Genomic DNA, 25220 nt, shown 5'->3' with positions numbered 1-25220 from the left:
AAGATAATAGACCTATTAGACCCATAGTTTCTTGTATTAACTCTCCCACACTCAAGATCTCTAAATTCGTTACAAATATTTTGGTGAAATTACGTCCATCGTTGAAATATATAGTTAAAAATTCTATCGATTTAGTTTCGAAATTGAAGGATGTCACATTACCTAATAATGATTACGTGCTGGTAAGCTTTGATGTTGTCTCCCTGTTCACAAGTATACCCAGGGACAATCTTCTACGTATCATTGAGAGCCGTTGGAGTGAAATCAGTGCATTTACAGTGTTATCAATGAATCAGTTCATGGAGGTATTTCTATGTAGTCAATTTCATATTTGACAATAGTTACTGTCAATACAAGGGACATTTCTATAGACAAAGAAAAGGATCTGCCATGGGAAATCCTGCTTCACCAATTTTTGCGGAAATAATCATGGACACACTTATATCATTTGTGTTTTCTAAGATAGATTTTCTTGTCCCCTTCATGTACATCTACGTGGATGACATTATCACTGCCCTACCCAAAGATAAGATCCAAATTATGTTAGATTTGTTCAATTCTTTTCATGACGACTTGGAATTCACACACGAATTGGAGAACAATGGTACCATTCCTTTTTTAGATTTGTTACTCATAAAAAAGGATAATAAAATAATTTTCGATATGTACCAAAAACCAACAGCTTCTGGAAGATTACTGAATTTCAAGTCATTTCATGAGTTCAAACACAAAATATCGATAATAAAAAACATCAAAAAGAAAATCCTAACGCTCAGTCATCCCAGTTTCCACGGCAAAAATTTCGATTATTTCGCGAAAATGTTACAAGAGAACGGTTACCCCAAACAATTGGTGAATAATATATTTTACTCCTCATCTTCTCCTCGCTCTGAAATCACATTGTTTTATTCAGTTCCTTAAACCGAGATTGGTCTCCATTTGAAATACCTTTTTATTTTGTACAAGTTTGTCAGAATCAAACAGAGATTCCTATTGATCTGAGTCATTTAGAACCGAAATTAAATAGTCAATTAATGAAAACACTTCAAACAAATGAAGAAGTACTTCAACTCCCAAGTCAACCCCTTAATTTTTCAAATAGAGTAAAACATAAAATTCGTACGACTGATGATGTCCCAGTATATTGTAAAATTTATATAATAGATATCCTGAAATTGATCGCAAAGAAGTAAAAAGTCATATTAAAGAAATGTTAGATGAAAAGATTATTCGACAGAGTATTTCCCCATGGTCTTCTCCAGTTGTTATTGTTCCAAAGACACAAGATTTATCAGGAAAAATACAATGGCGTATGACAATTGATTATAGAAAATTAAACGATAAAACAATTGACGATAAATATCCTCTACCTCAAATTGAAAGTATATTGGACAACTTTTCCATCCGCCTTCTCTCGACGTTTTGTGAGGTGTATTTGTTTCAATATTTTGATTACATGACAAAACTGTAAGTAAATTTTCGAAATTCTTTCAACTCTTCTGGTTGATATAAACACAATAAGAAGCATCTACAATCAACGCAAAAAGAGTTTTGACCACTTTCTTGTTTTGAAACTAGACATTTAACTACTTAATGACGGCTGTGATCTGTTCACCATTTGTCCATTTGAAATTCTTGTTTTTATTTATTATAGTCAAAAATTATATTCACACAATTCAGTAATGTCCCCCTTTTCTTTTGTTGTGTACGCTTTATTTTAAAATGTATCTTTCATTGTAGAGCCCTGAGGATGATTTTCGAATAAAATCGAAACTAGTCGGCATTGTTTTAAGGAGTGGTTTTTGTTCTATAAACCTGACCTTTTGCCTGTCAATCAACTGAATAAATTTATTGAATCACCCTATATTGCGATATCCGAATTTCAATGAGCCCTTTGTGCCTTGTACCGACGCATCAGGTTTTGCAATTGGAATTATAGCTTATGCAAGTAGAACATTGAACCCTGCAGAATCGAGATATAGTACAATCGAAAAAGAACTCTCCTCGCAATTGTTTGGTCATGTAAGCATTTTAGACCCTATCTATTATTTTCATTAAAGGAACCAAATTCACGCTTAATGAGATGGCGTATTAAATTAGAAGATTATGATTATGAAACCACATATAAAAAAGGTTCAAATATTATAATAATGCCGATGCCCTTAGTAGAATCGTTTTGAATTACGAAGTATTTTTGAAACTTTACGATAGAGAAATTGAAGAAAATTTCAATGTTCAAGAAAAAGAAGGTAATATATTCAAAGCCCCTTAGAAAAATGCGTTAGCCCATTGTGTATCAAAAGATTTTCATATGAATAAAGGTATTGCTTTAACGTTTAAAAAAAAAATATGATGGAACCAATGAATTGAAATCGCAAAATAAGTCAACAGGAGAAGTTGCTTTTATTAACCTAGAAAATAGAAATATTTACTAATTAATTACGAAAGAATTCTATCATGAAAAACCATGTATGAAACAGTTTTTAAAGCGTTAATAGATTTACGGAAATTATGTGAAAACAATAATGAAGAATATTTAGCGTTACCACGAATTGCGTGTGGTTTAGACCAATTGGATTGGTCTATAATATTCAAAATTATGCAGTTCATTTTTATCCATTCAAATATGAATATAATGGTATATAATATTCGAAGTGAAAAGAAAAAGGAAGTAAATAATAATAGAAACGATAATCATGAAGTAAATAAAAATACAGATTTTAATGGAATTGAATATAGAGAATTTATGAAATTGATTAAAGAAGCTACTTATGAAGAAGTAGATGAAGACGAATTAGCGTCAATTATTAATCAAGTTACGGAAGAAGAATTATATGCATGTTTAGAGCTTTTGAATGCTCATGATAATAATAATAATAATCCGACTCAGAATATTAATAATGATAATAAGTAATGAAAATTTTGATGATGAAGGAACTCACTTAAATGAAAGTCATAATAAATAATATTTAAAACGGCATCAAATTATAGCGTTACCAAAACGAAGTTATTTGGAAATGAAATAAGATTGCGTGTTTTGATGAATTCAATTGTGTACGAAACGTACAATAAATATCCAAAATTAAATATATCAAAAATTTATAAACTCAATTCAACCAAATATTTCCATTCGAAATTATTTAGATCATCCGCTCTTTCATAATTGTTATTTCCTGTGTAAGTAGGCCAGGTGAGACAAAGGATTGCAATAGTTTGCTTTAATATCTAACATTCCTTAATCCAACTGCGGCAATTTAGCAAGTAAAGAAAAATGTACTGAATATGCAGAATGTAAGTCGATTTCGATTATGTGGTCTTGACGTCATTGTACAATTTGACTATATATAGTTTGTTAGATTAGGAAATAAACGTTCATTAACAAGTGATCCGCATTATCAATCTCAATCCTCGAGTCCCTAAGTTTTCACCAACCCAGAACTCTTAGAACTTGAGGTACAATTGAGATACCACCCCAACATTGGTCCTTCGGGCCGGATCCAACATTGGTCCTTCGAGCCTACAATCAACCACCAGGGACTTTGGAAAAACATCCACTGAACCCATATCAAGAAGCAGTCAACAGACTCAACCACCAGGGAAATACATCCACTGGGCACACATCAAGAAGCAGTCATCGGACTTACAACTCTTTGACTCAACCACCAGGGAAATACATCCACTGGGCACACATCAAGAAGCAGTCATCGGACTTACAACCCTTTGACTCAACCACCAGGGAAATACATCCACTGGGCACACAACAAGAAGCAGTCAACGGACTCAACCACCAGGGACTTTGGAAAACACCCACTGTATCCACGATCCACAAGAAATTAACCACCCACATAATATCCAGCCACTGAATCCATCAGCCAGCAACACAAAGATCAAAAAAAAAAAGATTGAAAACCTCATCGCCGAGCAACTCGGGAAAAAAAACGAAGAAAACTGCGGCAGAAAGATGGCACTATTGGATGAAGAATGGGACAACTTTGAACGAGAGTTTGACGAAATTCATCAAAAACTGATAAATATTATGGCGTACTGCAGGAGATTCCTGAAACCAGAAAATCGCAGATCCACCACATCCCTTGAAGCAGAAGAACTACAGGAGAGTGAAAAAGCTCTTCTCAAGCTTACACAACACACATATTTTCAAAATGACATTGAGCTGATCATCAAAACAGGAAAAGTGAAGAAGTCCAGCCACCTGAAAAGTCTTAACCCATACATAGATCACGAAGGCCTACTCAGAGTAGATGGGAGAATACATAACGCACCCCTAGAATATAGCCAAAGACATCCAATTATACTACCCACAAGGAGCCACATTACTAACCTCATAATAAGAAACGCTCATCATCAAACCTTGCATGGAGGAAACCAAGCTACTTTGAATTATATTCGACAAAAGTATTGGATAATTCAAGCGAAGAACAAAGTTAAGCAGATGATCCGGCAATGTGTTGTATGTACACGATTCCGAGCAGAGACAAGAAACCAATTAATGGGATCACTGCCAACTCCCAGAGTAGCTCCGTCGCATCCATTCACCCACACTGGTGTCGATTACGCTGGGCCGATACAGATAAGACTCTCCAGAGGAAGAGGATGTAAATCCTACAAAGGATACATAGCAGTTTTTATATGTCTATCAACGAAGGCAATCCACATAGAAGCTGTCACGGACCTTACATCGACCGCCTTCATGGCTGCCTTCAGGAGATTCATCTCGCGCAGGGGAATATGCACCGATTTGTACTCAGACAACGGCACAAACTTCGTAGGAGCCAAGAAAATCCTGGACAAGGAAACAAAAGATGCCATTGACGAACAAGCCATAAAAGAAGCAGTTGCCACCGAAGCCGTGAGATGGCACTGGAACACTCCAGCATCCCCCCATCATGGAGGTCTTTGGGAAGCTGGAGTCAAGTCCATCAAATATCATCTGAAACGAACAATCGGCAATCACACTTTAACATATGAAGAACTGTCAACGTTGCTCTGCCAAATTGAAGCATGCCTGAATTCACGCCCACTAATAGCACTCTCAGAAGATACAGAGGAAATAGATGTCATTACACCAGGACATTTCTTAATCGGTCACCCTCTCAAGGCGATTCCAGAATCATCACAGCCACTAGATGAAAGATTGAGTCTTCGAAATAGATGGTCTCTTATCCAGGCGATAAAGAAAGACTTTTGGAGGAAATGGTCCAGCGAATACCTGACTCGCCTTCAACATAGATCGAAATGGACTAGGAGAGAAGAGAACTTGAAAATAGGAGACATTGTGTTGATAAAGCAAGAACACGTCAACCCAAACAACTGGCCCCTCGCAAAAGTTAGTGAAACGCACCACGGCAACGATGGTTTAGTACGGGTGGTGACCTTGCGCACCAAAGATAATCCCAACTTAAAAAGACCGATTACGAAAATCTGTAAACTGCCCGTTACGAGCGAAGAAGAAGAAAACCTGAAAATTCCCATGGCACCCACACAAAGGAAAGGAAAAAACAAATTTCTAGTAACACTTCTGACCTTGTTGTGCATATTTACCCCATCCTATGCCGATTTCACAGAAACTCCAATGAAACCCGGACTCTACGTGGAACATATGGGACAAGCCTGTATAAATGCTGGCACGCTCAAACTCAAACTTAACGTATCTAGGGAACAAATAGCTGCGGACAGAGATAACGTCAGAAACACCTCCCTGCAATTTCACACCATCTGCGAAAGGATCGCTACTCATTCAGTAAATACCCATTGCAGAGAATTCGAACATCATATAAGGGAAATGGAAAATGAAGCTGTGTCCTTGATAGAAAGTTTGCTTGATGGAAAAACAAGACAACGAAGAGGAATCCTTGGAAAACTCATGACTGCCGTTTTTGGAGTTAATGAAGAAGTATACCGTGATATCGACGACCTACATGACAACCAACAACACTTAATCAGCCTCACAAATCGTCAATCCAAAATAATGATATCTACACTGGCCACTTTGAACACAACGGAAACACGAATTAACCAGAAGCTGGAAAATTTCCGCCGAAAATTCAATGAAGGAATAAGAGTTATCAATGATATGCACGCATGGTATAAAACAGTCGATGAAAATTCCTTGAACTTACAAGCGATGAACAACTTCCAACTTGCAAGCAACTACCTTGAAGAAATACGCGAAAAGTATCAAAAGATAATGAAAGCCCACTACTCTCAAGGGCACATAATAGACTTCATAACACCGTCAGCATTAAGAAAAATAGCCAAGGATGTTGAAATGAAATTGCCATCTGACCTGAAGATCCTCATAAAACCGGCATGGAAAATGGAAACGCGATATGACAATGACAGCCTATCAATTAACTGCTATTTATATGTGGTACAGAGGAGATATTACGATCTGATAAAAGTTACCCCGATACCAGAAGAAAAACCAAACAAAACATTTGTGGAACCAGGGATAACCTCTTCAGTTCTTGGCGTTGAGTATAACACTCAAAAATACTTCGAGCTCACAGAACAGGAGGACGCCAAGACAAGAAAAGTTGCAGATAACATTTATTTATGCAACCCCAGTATCGTCAGGAATATGGACAAGCACCCCAACTGCGTAATCAACGAAATATTCAAACAACCCCATCAAAAAAGATGTCCTTCCTACAGCTACCGGGTATCCAGTATATTGTGGAGGAAATTGAAAAAACCGAACTCCTGGCTCTACATTTCCGACCATGCAGTGACAGTTTCAATCACATGTGATGGTGAAAGAGAAGAAATCACTATAAACGGAACAGGAATAGTACAAGTATCCCCACATTGTACGATACACACCGACGGGAGCATCTTAAGAGCCGACACTTTCGACGAAAAGGCCGTCATTGGAACATACGTCCATCCAATGACCATGAACTTGACGACACAGGAATTCCCAGTGACACATCACATAGCGGAAGAAGAAGAACTCCAAACATCTGGAGAAATAAACAAACTCCTGGTACAACAATCTAACCTGGGCGACGAAGTATCAGGTTACCGTTGGAAACAATATCACTTGCATTCAACGATAAACTCCAGCACGAACATCGTAATAATCATTGTCATTGTTTTACTTATTGTTTACTTTTTGAAACATAGGAAACAACAACAAGCACCGGCTGATGCACACGCGAGCAATAGACCAGTTCATCCTGAGGAGATCGAGCTGCAGCCAATATACAATGACTCCAGACTAGGTGTCCAGCTCCAGGGATGACAACCACCAACAAAGACATCAAGACCTCAACCACATCACCATGGCCGCCGGGAATATGTACGAAACGTACAATAAATATCCAAAATTAAATATATCAAAAATTTATAAACTCAATTCAACCAAATATTTCCATTCGAAATTATTTAGATCATCCGCTCTTTCATAATTGTTATTTCCTGTGTAAGTAGGCCAGGTGAGACAAAGGATTGCAATAGTTTGCTTTAATATCTAACATTCCTTAATCCAACTGCGGCAATTTAGCAAGTAAAGAAAAATGTACTGAATATGCAGAATGTAAGTCGATTTCGATTATGTGGTCTTGACGTCATTGTACAATTTGACTATATATAGTTTGTTAGATTAGGAAATAAACGTTCATTAACAAGTGATCCGCATTATCAATCTCAATCCTCGAGTCCCTAAGTTTTCACCAACCCAGAACTCTTAGAACTTGAGGTACAATTGAGATACCACCCCAACAAATTGATAATGATTTATTTTAATTCTTTGAAGAGTATGTTTGTCCTGAAAAACCCTACACTTTCAATCTGAAGAATTAGAAGAATCCCTTATTAGAATTCTACAAGATAAATTCCATTATAAAACTATTAAATTTAAAATTTCTAAAATAATTGTTGAAGATGAAAGAGAACAACTTTTACAAATCCAACAAAATCACTACTAGACATCGTGGTGTAAGCGAAAATTTAATCAGTTTAAGACGAAAATATTATTGGCCTTATATGAATAAAGATGTGCGAAATTATATCAATTCATGCGAAATATGTCAGAAGAGTAAATATGAAAGAACTCCTATACAACTTCAATTCAAACCTAACCCTATTGGATCAAAACACTTAACACATGTTTATTGTGATACCATAAGATTTGGTCAACTCTATCGTTGTATAGTAGATTCATTTTCAAGATAAGGGCAATGTTATTCTTTAATTCAGAAAACGGAAATAATTGATAAATGAATAATGTATTTTAGTCATTATGGTGTACCCTCTAAAATCACATGTGACAACGAATAAGAATTTAAAAATAGTGTTGTTCAAGATTTTTGTAAAGTACATAAAATCGAAATTCATTTTATCACGAATTACAATCCAAATTCTAATGCAATTGTGGAAACGTTTCATTCAATTGAGCAATTACGTATACTTCATTCACTTTTATTTTAGCAGTCGGTTGGCCATGGAAATTTGACACATTTCACTCTGTATAGTACGAAAATGTGGGGTTATGAAGCTTGTCAAAACATTTTTGGGTTTTAAATCAACGCTATGTTGCCCGTTCTACGTAAAAGTTTCTGTTATTACGTATTTTATCACAATGTCGAATCTCTTCGGAAAATATGTGACGAACATAATTGAAGTTTATACAAACTGATTGAAGTCATACCAAATCCAGTTATTTGCATGGAAAATACAAGAGATCAGTATAATATCATAATATGCACTAGCTTGAGGAGAGTTAATGTTCGTTATTTTCTTTGGCTTACATCATTTGTAGATTTCAAAAATATTAATCCGAAGATGAAACGCATATGATGCAGTGGAATGGAATAAATAGAGATAATTACAAGAATGTTAAAATTCTTCAACAAAATCATCTTATATCAATATAAGTAAAAGGAATTGAAGGAAGTTTCAAGTTAAGACGAACTTCACCTTTGAACAAAAATTTCACATGAATAAACAAGTAACAGGGCAACTTGCGCGTATTTGTGGCTATTCATCTTAATACATTGTTGTTATAATAATAATTATGGGTTTTTATTAGTACCTTAAGACATTTACATTGTATAGGACAAGTCAAATGAAAAATAGAAAAATTCATTTTAGGGAACTTATTCTCCGATGACATTTATCGAAAATCCTGTAGTAAACTTTTCGCATTAATTCACTCAAACATAAAATTCTCAAATGCCACCACTTCTTTGGGTCTCTCAATAGAAGAAAATTCTTTGTCATCCTCTTCATTCACAATCATTCTGATTGTGGAAATATCCAGCTGAAATATATGTCGTTTAGATTCAGATGAAACATTTTATAAATTCTCTTACATTGAATATGTTCGCTACCGTCTGACGTATTGTGGATTTTAGAATATCAGGGTATAATTATATAAATGAGCGGACCTGAATTCTAAATAGCACCTGAAACCCTGTCTCTTTTTTCAATCACTTTCGGCATTCTCGTAATAAAAATTGATATTAGTTGTGGCAACGGCGTTATGACATTAACGACATTTCATGAGTGCCAACCTAACTTCGTTCTAGTTACGAAAACTTGAGAAAATTATTTCATGGCCAACCGACTGCTAAAATAAATTTGAATGAAGTATACGTACTATTGATGATAAAAATGCTACTTCTCAAAATTAATAAGCTCTTGCTTTATTAAGTTATAATAATTCCAATCATTCAAGTCTAGAAATGACTTTAATGCAAATAATCAAGGCAGATTTAAATTATTCATTACCCATTGAAAAAACTCATAATGGACAAATAAAAAATTATGTTGAAAATTATGTGGAAAATCTTGATGATATTTCGAAAGAGTTAGAAAAAAGAAAGCATAAAAATATTAATCGTTTAGAAAAAATAAATTAGAAAAAGGCCGCTGAAGTAGACCATCCATTAAATGATAATCCCACATTTATATTAAAAATCCTATTACAAGAAAACTAGATCCGGTATTCAAAGATAGATGCTCGAGAAATTGATTCACATCGTATTCAAGATAGCAAGAATAAACATATTTATCATAAAAGAATTCTCAAACAACGAAAGAAAAAATAGTACCTATACATATTTGTTTCAGACATAATGCTCCTGAAAACGTGCCTCCTTCTCATAATATGCGAAATGATAATTTCGATCACTCCCTTTGAAATAATTCCAATAGAAAATAATATTTCACCTATTTTGCTAGGAAAGCCTTACGTAAAAAGAAAGAATTTACAATTAATCTATCATATTGATTTAAAAAAATAAAAGATATAATTTTTAAATATCAAGTAGAAATTGAAGCATCAAAGCATCAACAGTTAGGTTTTGCAGCGACAGCTAATTACGAATATTTGTTTCGTACTAATGAAATTAATACTAATACGTTCGAGGAACTTGTATATGACCTCAAAGATGAATATAATGATAAATTTAAAGAATTAAATAATAATCTTAAATTATTACAAATTGTAGCAGCATTCAGGGATGTCCAACAAATGCATCTCACGACATTTGAAATTAAAGACATTAAGAATACATCAGATGAAATTCAAACAGCATTTAGTTTTGCCACATTACATCTCTTACATGAATCTATTCTACCGTATACGAAATTCGTAGAATTAGTTGAAAATGTCACTATTATTCCAATGCATCACATCAAAGATTACTATCAATTGTGTCATACTAAAGTTATTTTCAAAGACGAGATCTTACTTTTTCTGATATCAATTCCAACGATTTATGAAGATAGTTTTGATTCACATAAATTTTACCATTTGACTCAAAACAATCTTACCTTTCCCTTTACCTATCCTTATTTGCTCTCACAAGAAGAGACATTAAGATGGTCAACAAGTGAATGTCATCGAGTCGAAGATGAGTTCATCTGCGATCAAGACTCATTATCCAAGCCTCCAATATGTATATAAAATATCTTGAAAACCCACTTCAAAAAATTGTACAAAAAGAAAAATGGTTCCTACGTCAAACCTCAAGTTATTAGAAGATGGAAATATCCTCTCCGTGGAAAATACAAAAATTGAAGAAGATTGCCCTCATCTAACGAAATGCATTTTGTTACTCCAATCGCTATTATACGCACAAGTTGTGTCGTCAGTAATGGACAAAAAGAAATTTCCCTAACTGTAGTTATTAATGAAGAAAAATTAGTCGTTATCTAAACACGAATAATCCAAGAGAGAAGATGATGCTATGGAGAATGAAGAAATCCCCGATATCCATTTAGAAGAGTTGAAAGGATAGAACTTCCAAAATGATAATCATACATTTTTAATAATTTTAATATTGATAATTTTAGTAATAATTGCTTTTTCAGCTTTTAAATATCTTAATAATCTTTTAATTATAAAGCTACTCCTTTGGGAGATACTTTTATCCAAGGTGGGGAGGAATTAGATAATCCTAACCCTTATTACCTTAAATTAGACTTTTGTTTGTTACCTATTTGAATTTACATATAGCCATACAATAATAATAGTACACCTGCATCCTTATCTCTTTTAAGATAACCGAATGTTATAAATCTCAATTCATTCAGGATGCAAGAGGAGAATTAATTCAGAAGTCAGTCAGTTACTTAGCTTGCCTCTTTACATAGAGTAGTTTCTAGTCATTGTTGTAAATTTCCAAAATAAAGTTTGTGTTTTTAAAAACGGAATTTTCATCGTAAAAAATATAATTATATTTATATTTGTTTGGAAATTGTTACGTGTTAATTCCGCTGAAAATAGACGTCAAAACGTTGCCTATAGATTGAAGCTTGCTCATTTTGTCTTCAAGCAAAAATTTGTGCAAATACGAGTAAAAACTCTCGGAATGATAACGCAATTAATTAAGTAATAGGTACTATTGGTTTGTCCTATTGGCATAGGCTATTGGTCGCTATCCATTGATGATTTTGGCCTACACGTAATCAACAATTGGTTTGACTAAAAGAACGAGCGGAGCCATTGTCTCTTATTCCTAAAAGTGGTAACAGTGAGAAGAACTGCCGGGTTCTTTGATTATTTGATTGATGATATGGTCCAATTGATTCAATTATTTGTTCATATAATTTTCAGATCAATATTTAGAATAATATTTTTCTTCGATTCAAAAAAGGATAACCATTCCTTGCGAGAAATCAATAGGTGTTCTTATAGTGAGTAGAGCATTGCGAGCACATTTCATTATTTGAAGTAACATAAAATAAATCGATTAGTAGATAATATTTCTATTGATACGGAGTTCGGACATTTTCAATTGCCGACAACTGAAATAAGCGATACAATCCAAAGTTTTCGGTTTGATATCTCCAATAGTGACATATTGCCATGAGTTATATATAAAACTTCTCGTAGTTGGGATACGAGAATTCGAATTTCAGTCGAAACTTCGTTATAAGACCTGAGACTTCAAACTCTGACTCGGAGTTCTAAGGAAACCGACGGAGCAACATTTCGAATTTGAACTCTAAAAAGACAAATAGACATTTCTTGTTGATTCTTTTTCTGAAGGAATAGAATGACCCTAGTATGAATATTGGGATAGTACTAAACCATTGAATTTCCTTACGGCCCGATATATCTAGAGTACTTTGAAATTTATAGTCTCTCGGAGATAATATCTATTGAGTACATTTCGTCTAATTAAATTCTGTAATTTCTGCTTCATTAGTATAAAATCAAAATTCATCACTAAATAGGCACATGTCTTCTTTCAAAGCAAAAATAATACCATCATAATTTTGGATTTGGGATATTTTTCATAGAATCGACAATGCAAACGGCAGATTACTGAATTTGGGTTTTTCTAGCTTCGATTAGGCTGCAACAGACGATACTAATGGATTGGTGGGCATCGATTAATATCATCCCGCATTTTCTTCAGATCTCAGTCATTTTTATTTCACGGGTGATTTTGACCTAGAGATTGAGTTTGTAGATAATTCAACTTCAAAAAAGCTGACTATTCCATGAAGTATCAGATGATTGCGCTTACTATTCCCACTTACCCAAATTTTTTTTCTTCCTAATGTGAAGCTACAAAGGAGAGAGGAACCTTAATGTAGGAAGGGGCAGGGACCCTCAGGGTTTGTCAGTACACAATACTTAAAGAATAAGTACCATAAAATGTTGAAAAAGATGGGTCCTCGTAGCGTTCCGACCTTGGCAACTCGAGCAACGCCGCTGCCGTCCCGCCGACGTCAGCAGATCGCCGTAATCGATATTCGAAAGGAGTTCCTGTTGACACTTTCATCCTCTAAAACGACCAAGAAATACCTCAATGGGTATTTTGTATTTTGATGTTCTGTGACTGGACGTAGAGTCCGTTCAAGAATTATTGACATCCCAGTAGTACACCGGTGTGAATACAGCGGCCAAAGATAGCAGACCAAATCTCCGGAAACACCCGAACGCTGACGCCAGTGGCGTACAGACTGATTCAGTTCGCATCATGAGAATTGGATGTATAATGGGAGACATGGTTCAATTATCAGTATATTGAGGACTTCAAATCTTCAATCGTTGTTTTTTCAGATTAAATCGGATATTGAGCGTTCGAATCGGATAGGTTCATTGAAATTTCTACCCTCCAATTACAAAATCCTATTTCATATGAAAACGTGAATCCTGCGTCATAAAATTCACAGGGTATATTCTTTAGGGCGAAAGCATCAAATATTGATAGAAAAAATTGACTTCAGATGGGGCTCCGGGGTTGAAATTTCAACCCTTAACATTGAAAATTCGTATTTCAAGAGAAAAAGTGAATCCTGCATCATAAAATTCACAGGGTATATTCTTTAGGGCGAAAGCATCAAATATTGATTAAAAAATTTGACTTCGGATGGGGCTCTGGGGTTGAAATTTCAACCCTTAACATTGAAAATTCGTATTTCATGAGAAAGCGTGAATCCTGCATCATAAAATTCACAGGATATATTCTTTAGGGCGCTAACATCAAATATTGATAGAAAAAATTGACTTCGGATGGGGCTCTGGGGTTGAAATTTCAACCCTTAACATTGAAAATTCGTATTTCAAGAGAAAAAGTGAATCCTGCATCATAAAATTCACAGGGTATATTCTTTAGGGCGAAAGCATCGAATATTGATTAAAAAATTTGACTTCGGATGGGGCTCTGGGGTTGAAATTTCAACCCTTAACATTGAAAATTCGTATTTAATGAGAAAGCGTGAATCCTGCATCATAAAATTCACAGGATATATTCTTTAGGGCGCTAACATCAAATATTGATCAAAAAATTTGACTTCGGATGGGGCTCTGGGGTTGAAATTTCAACCCTTAACATTGAAAATTCGTATTTCATGAGGAAGCGTGAATCCTGCATCATAAAATTCACAGGATATATTCTTTAAGGCGAAAGCATCAAATATTGATTAAAAAATTTGTCTTCGGATGGGGCTCTGGGGTTGAAATTTCAACCCTCAACATTGAATATTCGTATTTCATGAGAAAACTCGAATCCTGCATCATAAAATTCACAGGGTATATTCTTTAAGGCGAAAGCATCAAATATTGATTAAAAAATTTGACTTCGGATGGGGCTCTGGGGTTGAAATTTCAACCCTTAACATTGAAAATTCGTATTTCATGAGAAAACGTGAATCCTGCATCATAAAATTCACAGGGTATATTCTTTAGGGCGAAAGCATCAAATATTGATTAAAAAATTTGACTTCGGATCTGGCTCTGGGGTTGAAATTTCAACCCTTAACATTGAAAATTCGTATTTCATGAGAAAGCGTGAATCCTGCATCATAAAATTCACAGGATATATTCTTTAGGGCGCTAACATCAAATATTGATAGAAAAATTGACTTCGGATGGGGCTCCGGGGTTGAAATTTCAACCCTTAACATTGAAAATTCGTATTTCATGAGAAAAAGTGAATCCTGCATCATAAAATTCACAGGGTATATTCTTCAGGGCGAAAACATCAAATATTGATTAAAAAATTCGACTTCGGATGGGGCTCTGGGGTTGAAATTTCAACCCTTAACATTGAAAATTCGTATTTCAAGAGAAAAAGTGAATCCTGCATCATAAAATTCACAGGGTATATTCTTTAGGGCGAAAACATCAAATATTGATTAAAAAATTTGACTTCGGATGGGGCTCTGGGGTTGAAATTTCAACCCTTAACATTGAAAATTCGTATTTCATGAGAAAGCGTGAATCCTGCATCATAAAATTCACAGGATATATTCTTTAGGGCGCTAAAGCTCCGGGGTTGAAATTTCAACCCCAGAGCCCCATCCGAAGTCAAATTTTTTAATCAATATTTGATGTTTTCGCCCTAAAGAATATACCCTGTGAATTTTATGATGCAGGATTCACGCTTTCTCATGAAATACGAATTTTCAATGTTAAGGGTTGAAATGTCAACCCCAGAGCCCCATCCGAAGTCAAATTTTTTAATCAATATTTGATGTTTTCGCCCTAAAGAATATACCCTGTGAATTTTATGATGCAGGATTCACTTTTTCTCATGAAATACGAATTTTCAATGTTAAGGGTTGAAATTTCAACCCCGGAGCCCCATCCGAAGTCAATTTTTTCTATCAATATTTGATGTTAGCGCCCTAAAAAATATATCCTGTGAATTTTATGATGCAGGATTCACGCTTTCTCATGAAATACGAATTTTCAATGTTAAGGGTTGAGATTTCAACCCCAGAGCCCCATCCGAAGTCAAATTTTTTAATCAATATTTGATGCTTTCGCCCTAAAGAATATACCCTGTGAATTTTATGATGCAGGATTCACTTTTTCTCTTGAAATACGAATTTTCAATGTTAAGGGTTGAAATTTCAACCCCAGAGCCCCATCCGAAGTCAAATTTTTTAATCAATATTTGATGTTTTCGCCCTAAAGAATATACCCTGTGAATTTTATGATGCAGGATTCACTTTTTCTCATGAAATACGAATTTTCGATGTTAAGGGTTGAAATTTCAACCCCGGAGCCCCATCCGAAGTCAATTTTTTCTATCAATATTTGATGTTAGCGCCCTAAAGAATATATCCTGTGAATTTTATGATGCAGGATTCACGCTTTCTCATGAAATACGAATTTTCAATGTTAAGGGTTGAAATTTCAACCCCAGAGCCCCATCCGAAGTCAAATTTTTTAATCAATATTTGATGCTTTCGCCCTAAAGAATATACCCTGTGAATTTTATGATGCAGGATTCACGTTTTCTCATGAAATACGAATTTTCAATGTTAAGGGTTGAAATTTCAACCCCAGAGCCCCATCCGAAGTCAAATTTTTTAATCAATATTTGATGCTTTCGCCTTAAAGAATATACCCTGTGAATTTTATGATGCAGGATTCGAGTTTTCTCATGAAATACGAATATTCAATGTTGAGGGTTGAAATTTCAACCCCAGAGCCCCATCCGAAGACAAATTTTTTAATCAATATTTGATGGTTTCGCCTTAAAGAATATATCCTGTGAATTTTATGATGCAGGATTCACGCTTTCTCATTAAATACGAATTTTCAATGTTAAGGGTTGAAATTTCAACCCCAGAGCCCCATCCGAAGTCAAATTTTTTAATCAATATTTGATGTTAGCGCCCTAAAGAATATATCCTGTGAATTTTATGATGCAGGATTCACGCTTTCTCATGAAATACGAATTTTCAATGTTAAGGGTTGAAATTTCAACCCCGGAGCCCCATCCGAAGTCAATTTTTTCTATCAATATTTGATGTTAGCGCCCTAAAGAATACATCCTGTGAATTTTATGATGCAGGATTCACGCTTTCTCATGAAATACGAATTTTCAATGTTAAGGGTTGAAATTTCAACCCCAGAGCCCCATCCGAAGTCAAATTTTTTAATCAATATTTGATGCTTTCGCCCTAAAGAATATACCCTGTGAATTTTATGATGCAGGATTCACTTTTTCTCTTGAAATACGAATTTTCAATGTTAAGGGTTGAAATTTCAACCCCAGAGCCCCATCCGAAGTAAAATTTTTTAATCAATATTTGATGTTTTCGCCCTAAAGAATATACCCTGTGAATTTTATGATGCAGGATTCACGCTTTCTCATGAAATACGAATTTTCAATGTTAAGGGTTGAAATTTCAACCCCGGAGCCCCATCCGAAGTCAATTTTTTCTATCAATATTTGATGTTAACGCCCTAAAGAATATATCCTGTGAATTTTATGATGCAGGATTCACGCTTTCTCATGAAATACGAATTTTCAATGTTAAGGGTTGAAATTTCAACCCCAGAGCCCCATCCGAAGTCGAATTTTTTAATCAATATTTGATGCTTTCGCCCTCAAGAATATACCCTGTGAATTTTATGATGCAGGATTCACTTTTTCTCTTGAAATACGAATTTTCAATGTTAAGGGTTGAAATTTCAACCCCGGAGCCCCATCCGAAGTCAATTTTTTCTATCAATATTTGATGCTTTCGCCCTAAAGAATATACCCTGTGAATTTTATGACGCAGGATTCACGTTTTCATATGAAATAGGATTTTGTAATTGGAGGGTAGAAATTTCAATGAACCTATCCGATTCGAACGCTCAATATCCGATTTAATCTGAAAAAACAACGATTGAAGATTTGAAGTCCTCAATATACTGATAATTGAACCATGTCTCCCATTATACATCCAATTCTCATGATGCGAACTGAATCAGTCTGTACGCCACTGGCGTCAGCGTTCGGGTGTTTCCGGAGATTTGGTCTGCTATCTTTGGTCGCTGTATTCACACCGGTCATGAGAGTCCAGACGCGGCAATTTCTGACCAATTTTCTGAACTGATTCAAGAAATACTAGAATTCAGAGAATTAAAAATTGATTTTCTAAACTTGTTCTATGAAATCAAGCAAATAAACAAGAATACAAAATTCAACATATCTTGTATGTTAGTACTTACATAAACCTATCATTATTATTATTATATGAAATAGGTCTATCGGTCAGTGTTATGTGCCAATGCCAATGTCAATTTCAAACAACCGTAGATCTTATATTGGACCGTAAGGAAATTCATGTAATGGATTAGTATTATCCCAATATATTAGAAGCATTCTATTCCTTCAGGAAAAGATTCAACAAGAAATGTCTATTGGTCTTTCCAGAGTTTAAATTTGAAATGTTGCTTCGTCGGTCTCCTTATAACTCAGAGTCAGAGTTAGAGGTCCCACTTCTTATAACGAAGTTTCGACTGAAATTCGAATTCGTAGCCCAACTACCAAAAGTTTTATGTGCAACTCAAGGCAATACGTCATTGGAGATATAAACTTTGAATTGTAGCGCTTATTTTTCTTGTCTGCAATTGAAAATTTTCGAACTCCGTATCAAAAAAAATTATATCAACTGTCGAATAAATAACGATTTATTTTATGTTGCTCGAAGTGATGTAATTCGCTCGCAATCTTCAGCTCTAAAAGAACGCTTTTGATATCAGGCGATGAATGATTATCCTTGTTCAAAAAATATTACTCGGAAAATAAATCTTATTATGTAAAGTGATACTTGAGCCAATTGAATCTATAAATCATCAATCAATCAAGGAACAATCAGCAACGAATTACAATTCATATATAAAATAGTCACAGAATGATTAGCTACTCTAGGTTATGCCATCGACGACAGGATCCACAGAATCGATTCCTCCCCGTCCGACTCTTGCTCTTACTCCAACTCCATCCACGATCAATAAAAATGAATATATATTGCTGATTTCCTAAATATCTTTTCTCGAATTCATAGATTCCTCCTTATACCTTCTTGATGTGTCACATCTACAAAAAACAACTTTTCTTCGAGTAAGTCTTCTTGGGGAACTTGACGTCGCTCCTATACTGGGTTATCCTTTTCCGCAACTGTTGGGAGGTCTGTCCAATGTATACCTGTTCACACGAGGAACGGGGTATACAATACATCACATTGCACATTTGTTCTGTCTATATACATGAAACGTCGACTGATGGAATAAAAGAGAAGATCAGAAAATTTTTCATCCATTCCCATAACCCCTTATTTTAATTGTACGATATATTGGGAGTTAAATTACTTTGAGTATACATGTACCTATATATCTTTTCTGATCACTTTGCACGGTTATGAAATGTTAACTGGACAATTCGTCCAAGTTCACTGCGTTCAAGAAAACCAGCTAACAATTCGGGTTATACTCAAGATGACCTGCTTCTGGGAATAGGGATGACATCGAGCTCCAGACATAATATTTTCGTACGTTTTCAGGTACGTTTGCCTCTACTATTATATTGGTTGACATCATTTACAGAAAAATACTATTTTTTCCAGGTCATACATCTCCTTCCATTGAAAGGCCAGGTTACCGTATGTTATCATCTGCTGGGATTATGAACTCCAAAAGCATGCACATTTTTTATCATTATCGAAAAGTGTAATGTAGGGTTCATTATGCATCACACTTCTGTGATGTAAAGTTTATATCGTGCGTGATAGTTTGGGATTTCATCCCGGAGCAGACTCAGACTCGGCGCTTTTTTCTCATGGTAGATTTTTGCCATGGAGTTATATCTCTCAAGATATTCTCCTGGTGCCAAAATGGGGTAGGAGTAATTGACGTGCTGTGTTGTTTCAGGAGCTTGGGAAAATTTGCGACATCGGTCGGAGGGTATGCTATCTGAGCGATGTGTTTCTGGTACATCCTGGTTGTCATAACCTGATCTTGTATAGCCATGAGTAAACCTACCTTCGTTCTCTGAATATAAGTAACCGGTTGGCAGGTAGTCAACGTTTCCACTTTATTGAGCTCCGTGTATTGAACGTCTGGTTGTGACAGTCTAAGGCCCGTATTAATAGTCAGATCTCAAGTATTGAGAATGTCTTAAGTAGCGTCTTGAGACATCAGTCTGATTAATAAATTTGACTTGAGACTCTGTCAAGATAACGTCTCAATCGGCGTTCTCACTTGAGTAGGCGCTTATTAATAAATGTGACTCAAGTACTCGAATGATCTCAAGATAGGTTTTGGGAACGTCAAATTTCGAGTATGGTCGAACCCTGACTCAAGATGATCTCGAAATGAAAGTTGAGTTAGTTTGCTTTGTGAACTGACAGTAATTTAATTGTCTTTTGTGCTTCCAAAAATCGGAATTATTAAAGTCAATATGGAATCCATGGAAGATGTGGTCAACTACTACGACGAAATCGATTTCATGAAGTTAATCGCAACAGAAAATCAGACTTTTCAATTAATGTCCAAGCCATTGTTGGGCCTAATACAGAATTTTTGGGTATTGTAACAAGATGGGAAGGAAGCATGCACGACTCCAGGATCTTTCAAATGTTCAGAGGAGTTCACATGAGGTACACACAACGTGTACTGGATGGGCGATCGAAAATCCTGCTTCGTCACTTTTTATTGTGAGTCACAGTATTGAAAAATATCAAGCAAAAATAAAAATACTAATTTCTCTTTTCGTTTTGTAGTCTCCAGTATATCTCAAGACCATTACTCAAGACATTCATAAGTTGAGTTTCAAGTCTCGTTTCTTGAGATAGTATCAAACTGACAATGACTTGATATGCGTTTATTAATAAGCCGTCATCTTGAGATGCTCTCACTATCTTGAGAAAGTATCAACTGAGATAGGTCTTGAGACCCGTTTTGAGAACTGACTATTAATACGGGCCTAAGAGCCGACAGATTTTTGTCCGCCTCACGAATAGCCCGAAAATAAAGGTGAGTTCCTTTCAAGGAAATACTTTTGTCGCGATATTATATTTTCCCTGCAGACATCCTCCAAGTTCAGTAAGCCCCGGCCTCCCTGTTGGCGCTGCAGATACAGCCGTATCACTAATTAATGGGGATTTCAACATTCTATCTATTTCTTTTAGCTTAGTCCAACGACTAAGTCAGAATCTCGGAAGAGTATATTAGAGTTGGTAATGAACAGATATTAGTAGCTGTAAAAAGTGATCTAGCGTTCAATTTCGACTTCAGAAGGATGGAAACTATTTTGAGTAGTCCCTGCATATAAAATTTTTTCATTTCTCCTGTTTGAAAATCTGAAAGTTGTTGTTTGTTGAAGTTGTTTTATTTCCAGGTACTTATATGAATCATCAAAGCCCAACGATGTTATAACTCTTTGATTCATCAGCGTTGTTTTGGAGCTCGCGTTTTGGACTTTTCCGCTTATAACTTCCAAAGTGGCATTTCTCAACCCCAACACTCATGCCGATAGAATGGCTGAACTGTAAGACCATTTCCAGAAGTCTTCTTAGCTGATCAGAGTTGGCTCCATACAATTTGAGATCATCTACTGTGGTTGATTCGGACCTGTTTAGGCTTGCCAATGACATATTCGTGGTTTGTTTTCTTGAGTAGCATACTTAGTGGATCGAGAGCCATGCTGAACCACACTGTACTGAGAGTATCGCCCTGAAAAACCTTTCGATTTATATCGATAATTTGATTTTCTTATACCATCTCTTGCACGGACAGAGAGAGAGGTTCTTAGGTACACGTCAGAAGAGGTTGATGATTTTATTATTGATGCCGCGCATTTCGAAAACTTCCAGCATCCATGAGAATGGTACCGAGTCAAAGGCCTTGCGATAATTCACCCATTCCGAGATATTCCATAGTTTCTTCCGTGCCTGTTTTGTGATTATATAGTGCACGACCAGGAGCTCCTTGCAGCCTTTTGTTCTTATACAACCACCCTATTCCGGAACCAAAATAGTATGTGTCCATAGGTGTTTGTTTACGTGTTTTATGATGATCAATATTTTATAGACTGCCGGGAGACAGGTAATTGGTAGATAATTTTCAGGATTTTCAGGCTCGCCAACCTTGGGAATAAGAAAACTGTGGCCCTGAGTGGAGAACCCTGGGATTAGGGTGGGATCTGATATCAATCTTCTAAGCAGGTCTTCTAAGCTTTCAGTCTGCTCTCAGGATTCATACCCGAAAATTTCCTGAGATTCTCGAGGAATTGTTGTTCGATCGACTCAGTTTGTTCATTTCTCACGAAAACCCTTTATGCCTTATTTTCAGTGAATACCTGCGCCCATTGGTTTTCTACGTTTTAGTCCAAGAGGCAGGTGATTATAATCATAATATACGATAAAATGCTGCAGTCAGTCAAGTGGATATCAGAACAGGTGCCTCAGGTGGGCGGCCAAACATGTCGTAATCATTGACATAATAAAATCAATTTCTTAAGGATGAAACTTTCTGAACTTTTTATTTTTGTTATGTAAATCAAACTTATGATAGTAAGTCAACGTCCAATGGGGACACAGCTGATCAGTCAGGTTAAAGGTGCGATTCCACCGAAGAGCAGCACTGTTGCGCACATTGTGCAGCACAAAATTTCATTGCGGTGGACTCGCCCACATCAAAAAGTAACGCACAGCTATGCCGGTGGAAACGAACGCTTAATGTGTGAACAGCTTGTACGTGCTGGGGTGCTGCACAAAATGTTCGTGAACAATTGTGCCGCACACGTTTTTGGTGGAATCGTACGGCGCGGTTCTCACTGGAGCGATACGATAAGCGATGCAACATAAGCAATCTTTTATCGCCCGATGCAACTTTTATCTTCGCAACACTCCAGTGCACACTGAAGTGATACGATATCCAAATCAAGCGCTTAATCGTCACTCAATTACGAAATTCTATTCTACTTTTTCCGATTTGATTCCCAGTCACCTTTCTGTCGCTGAAGCGACCTGGCAGCTGTGTCCCCCAAACCGACGCGATTTCGATATTTATCGGTGTAGTATCGCGATCGCTTCAGTGTGCACTGAATTAGTTGCTTCCATTGCGTTTGCACGGTTATAAGAGAGCCGTGTCGAATCAGGGTCGGGTTGCTTATCGAATCACCTGTCGCATCGTTTATCGTATCGCCCCAGTGAGGTAGGCGCGGTTCTCACTGGAGCGATACGATAAACGATGCGACAGGTGATTCGATAAGCAACCCGACCCTGATTCGACACCGATCTCTTATAACCGTGCAAACGTAATGGAAGCGACTAATTCAGTGCACACTGAAGCGATCGCGATACTACACCGATAAATATCGAAATCGCTTTGGTTTGGGGGACACAGCTGCCAGGTCGCTTCAGCGACAGAAAGGTGATTGAGAATCAAATCGGAAAAAGTAGCATCGAATTTCGTAATTGACAATTTAGCGCTTGATTTGGCTATCGTATCGCTTCAGTCTGCACTGGAGTGTTGCGAAGATAAAAGTTGCATCGGCCGATAAAAGATTGCTTATGTTGCATCGCTTATCGTATCGCTCCAGACCGTCCTGGCCTTCAAGCATCGAGGATAGCGATTTCCGCCCGAAGTGGTTTGCTAGAATTAAGTAGGAATTAGTTCGTCGGCTACATTTGTGTGCGGAGAAGTTGATTTTGTTAGTGAAAATAACACGAAAAGAGAAATATTTGAAAATAGACCCAGAAAAATTTATTGTGATGTTATTGTTGGAAGAAGAAGAAGAGTAACTAGTGATGACAACCCTCAAAGATTGGAATAATGAATAATGAATTATTTTTGAGTCGTCATACAGAAGGTGCCTTCAGTATTACTGTGCACGGAAGACTTTTTGGAAATGAAATAAAATTAAGGGACTAATTCAGACTCTCCAAATATTATTTTTGATCATTAAATCTTTATAGCTTCGGGGTACTAGATTATATAAGGGTGGATATTATCTTACCAAGTCTAATAAGACTTCATTATCCTCCGATGAGAATTTTTCACTCATTTTCTTAATTTTCCTTATATTATTTAACCGTAGCAATAGCCGCTCAACTGCGCGACGCCGCTCTAATCTAACCTCGACAGATATGGACAGCTGAGTCGCGACCTGCCAGTTGAACGTCCAGGCACCGTCCAGCTACGCGTTTGCTAGAAAAATAAAATCGTCGAAACGCAGCGGTTGGCGGCCTGTCCGAGGAAACCTTAGCTTCAAGCTGATAGCAGCTGGTTTTGATAGTATTTCGCATGAGCATGAGATAGTATTTCGCCTTTCAACATTCATCTCACTCTATTTGATAACAGTTGAGCATATGAGGGTCTGTTCGGACCTTATTTTCCATTCCTTGTATCTATGTTCCAAGGTTCGAACACATTTGGACAGTGTGATTCAACGAATACGAATAATCGAACCTTAGTGCTAAGAGGTCATTTTCCTATATCACCGTCAGAATAACACGGATGAATCGTCTCGTCGCGCCTTATTGCAGTGTAGTACAAATAAGCAACTATCTCACTCCAGTCTTTGGACAACAACAAATGTTTATTTTCCATTCCTTGTATCTTTGTTCCAAGATTCGGACACATTTGGACAGTGTAATTCAACGAATACGAATAATCGAACCTTAGTGCTTAGAGGTCATTTTCCTATATCACCGTCAGAATAACATGGATGAATCGTCTCGTCGCGCCTTATTGCAGTGTAGTAAAAATGACATGGTGTAGTTCAAGTTGGTTGAACGTTCGATATTTCTGATACTGATTACTTTGTGATATTGATACCTATTGTGAATTCGTTGTTGATTTTCAATAAAAAGGATAACCACAGTTCAAAACGTGATTTCAAAATCACGACATTGCTAATGACTAGTATAAACTAAGAAAACTGTAATATACACACTCACCTCCATAAACGTCGCAGCGTAAGGTAAAGGAAGAACCTTCAGGAAATGGTCCCACAACAGATGTCAACGATGTCCCAGATTCATTAGTAATGACCATTTTCTGAGGTGGAACTGAAAAAAAAATCCGCTTCAATACAGGAGCAATTCATGAAACTTCAACTTAAATCAAGGTTTTTTATTTTTTAGAAGAACAGCGCCACCGAAGAGGGTAGCTGAAAGGAATGATCGTAGATTGACTTCTTGATATATATAGTAAACAATAAATATTCTGAAAGAATTAGAAACTATAAGTCTTCTCTTTTTTTTTAAATGTCTTTTTGTAGATTTATTCCCGGAAACGGGATACAGCAATGAAATGAATTAATGAATTCTGAAAGTGCAGATAAAAAAAGATTCCTACATGGATTACCATACATGAAAATGCGTAGTATCAACAAAAGTATTGCTTATCTTTCCTAGCGCAGCTTTAACATATTGGGCTATCATCGCATCGGCAGAAAATGAAATTTAGCAGCTCGCGTTGAAGCACTTGGTCGTGCAACTAAGAGCTA

General features: G+C 36.2%; 1 protein-coding gene across 1 annotated transcript in view; it reads right to left on the bottom strand.

The window, feature by feature from the left end:
* Nucleotides 1-25220, bottom strand: part of LOC123306460 (nephrin-like) — a 907827-nt gene that overhangs the window by 613121 nt on the left and 269486 nt on the right. Inside the window, exon 4 of the mRNA XM_044888477.1 lies at nt 24670-24780. Within this exon, the coding sequence (XP_044744412.1) occupies nt 24670-24780 (111 nt within the window). The remainder of the gene's footprint in view (nt 1-24669; nt 24781-25220) is intronic.

This window comes from Coccinella septempunctata, chromosome 2, assembly GCF_907165205.1.
Source record: "Coccinella septempunctata chromosome 2, icCocSept1.1, whole genome shotgun sequence".
Classification (NCBI taxonomy): Eukaryota; Metazoa; Arthropoda; class Insecta; order Coleoptera; family Coccinellidae; genus Coccinella; species Coccinella septempunctata.
Note: the sequence above shows the minus strand (reverse complement) of the source record. Positions and strands in the feature narration are given on the sequence as shown.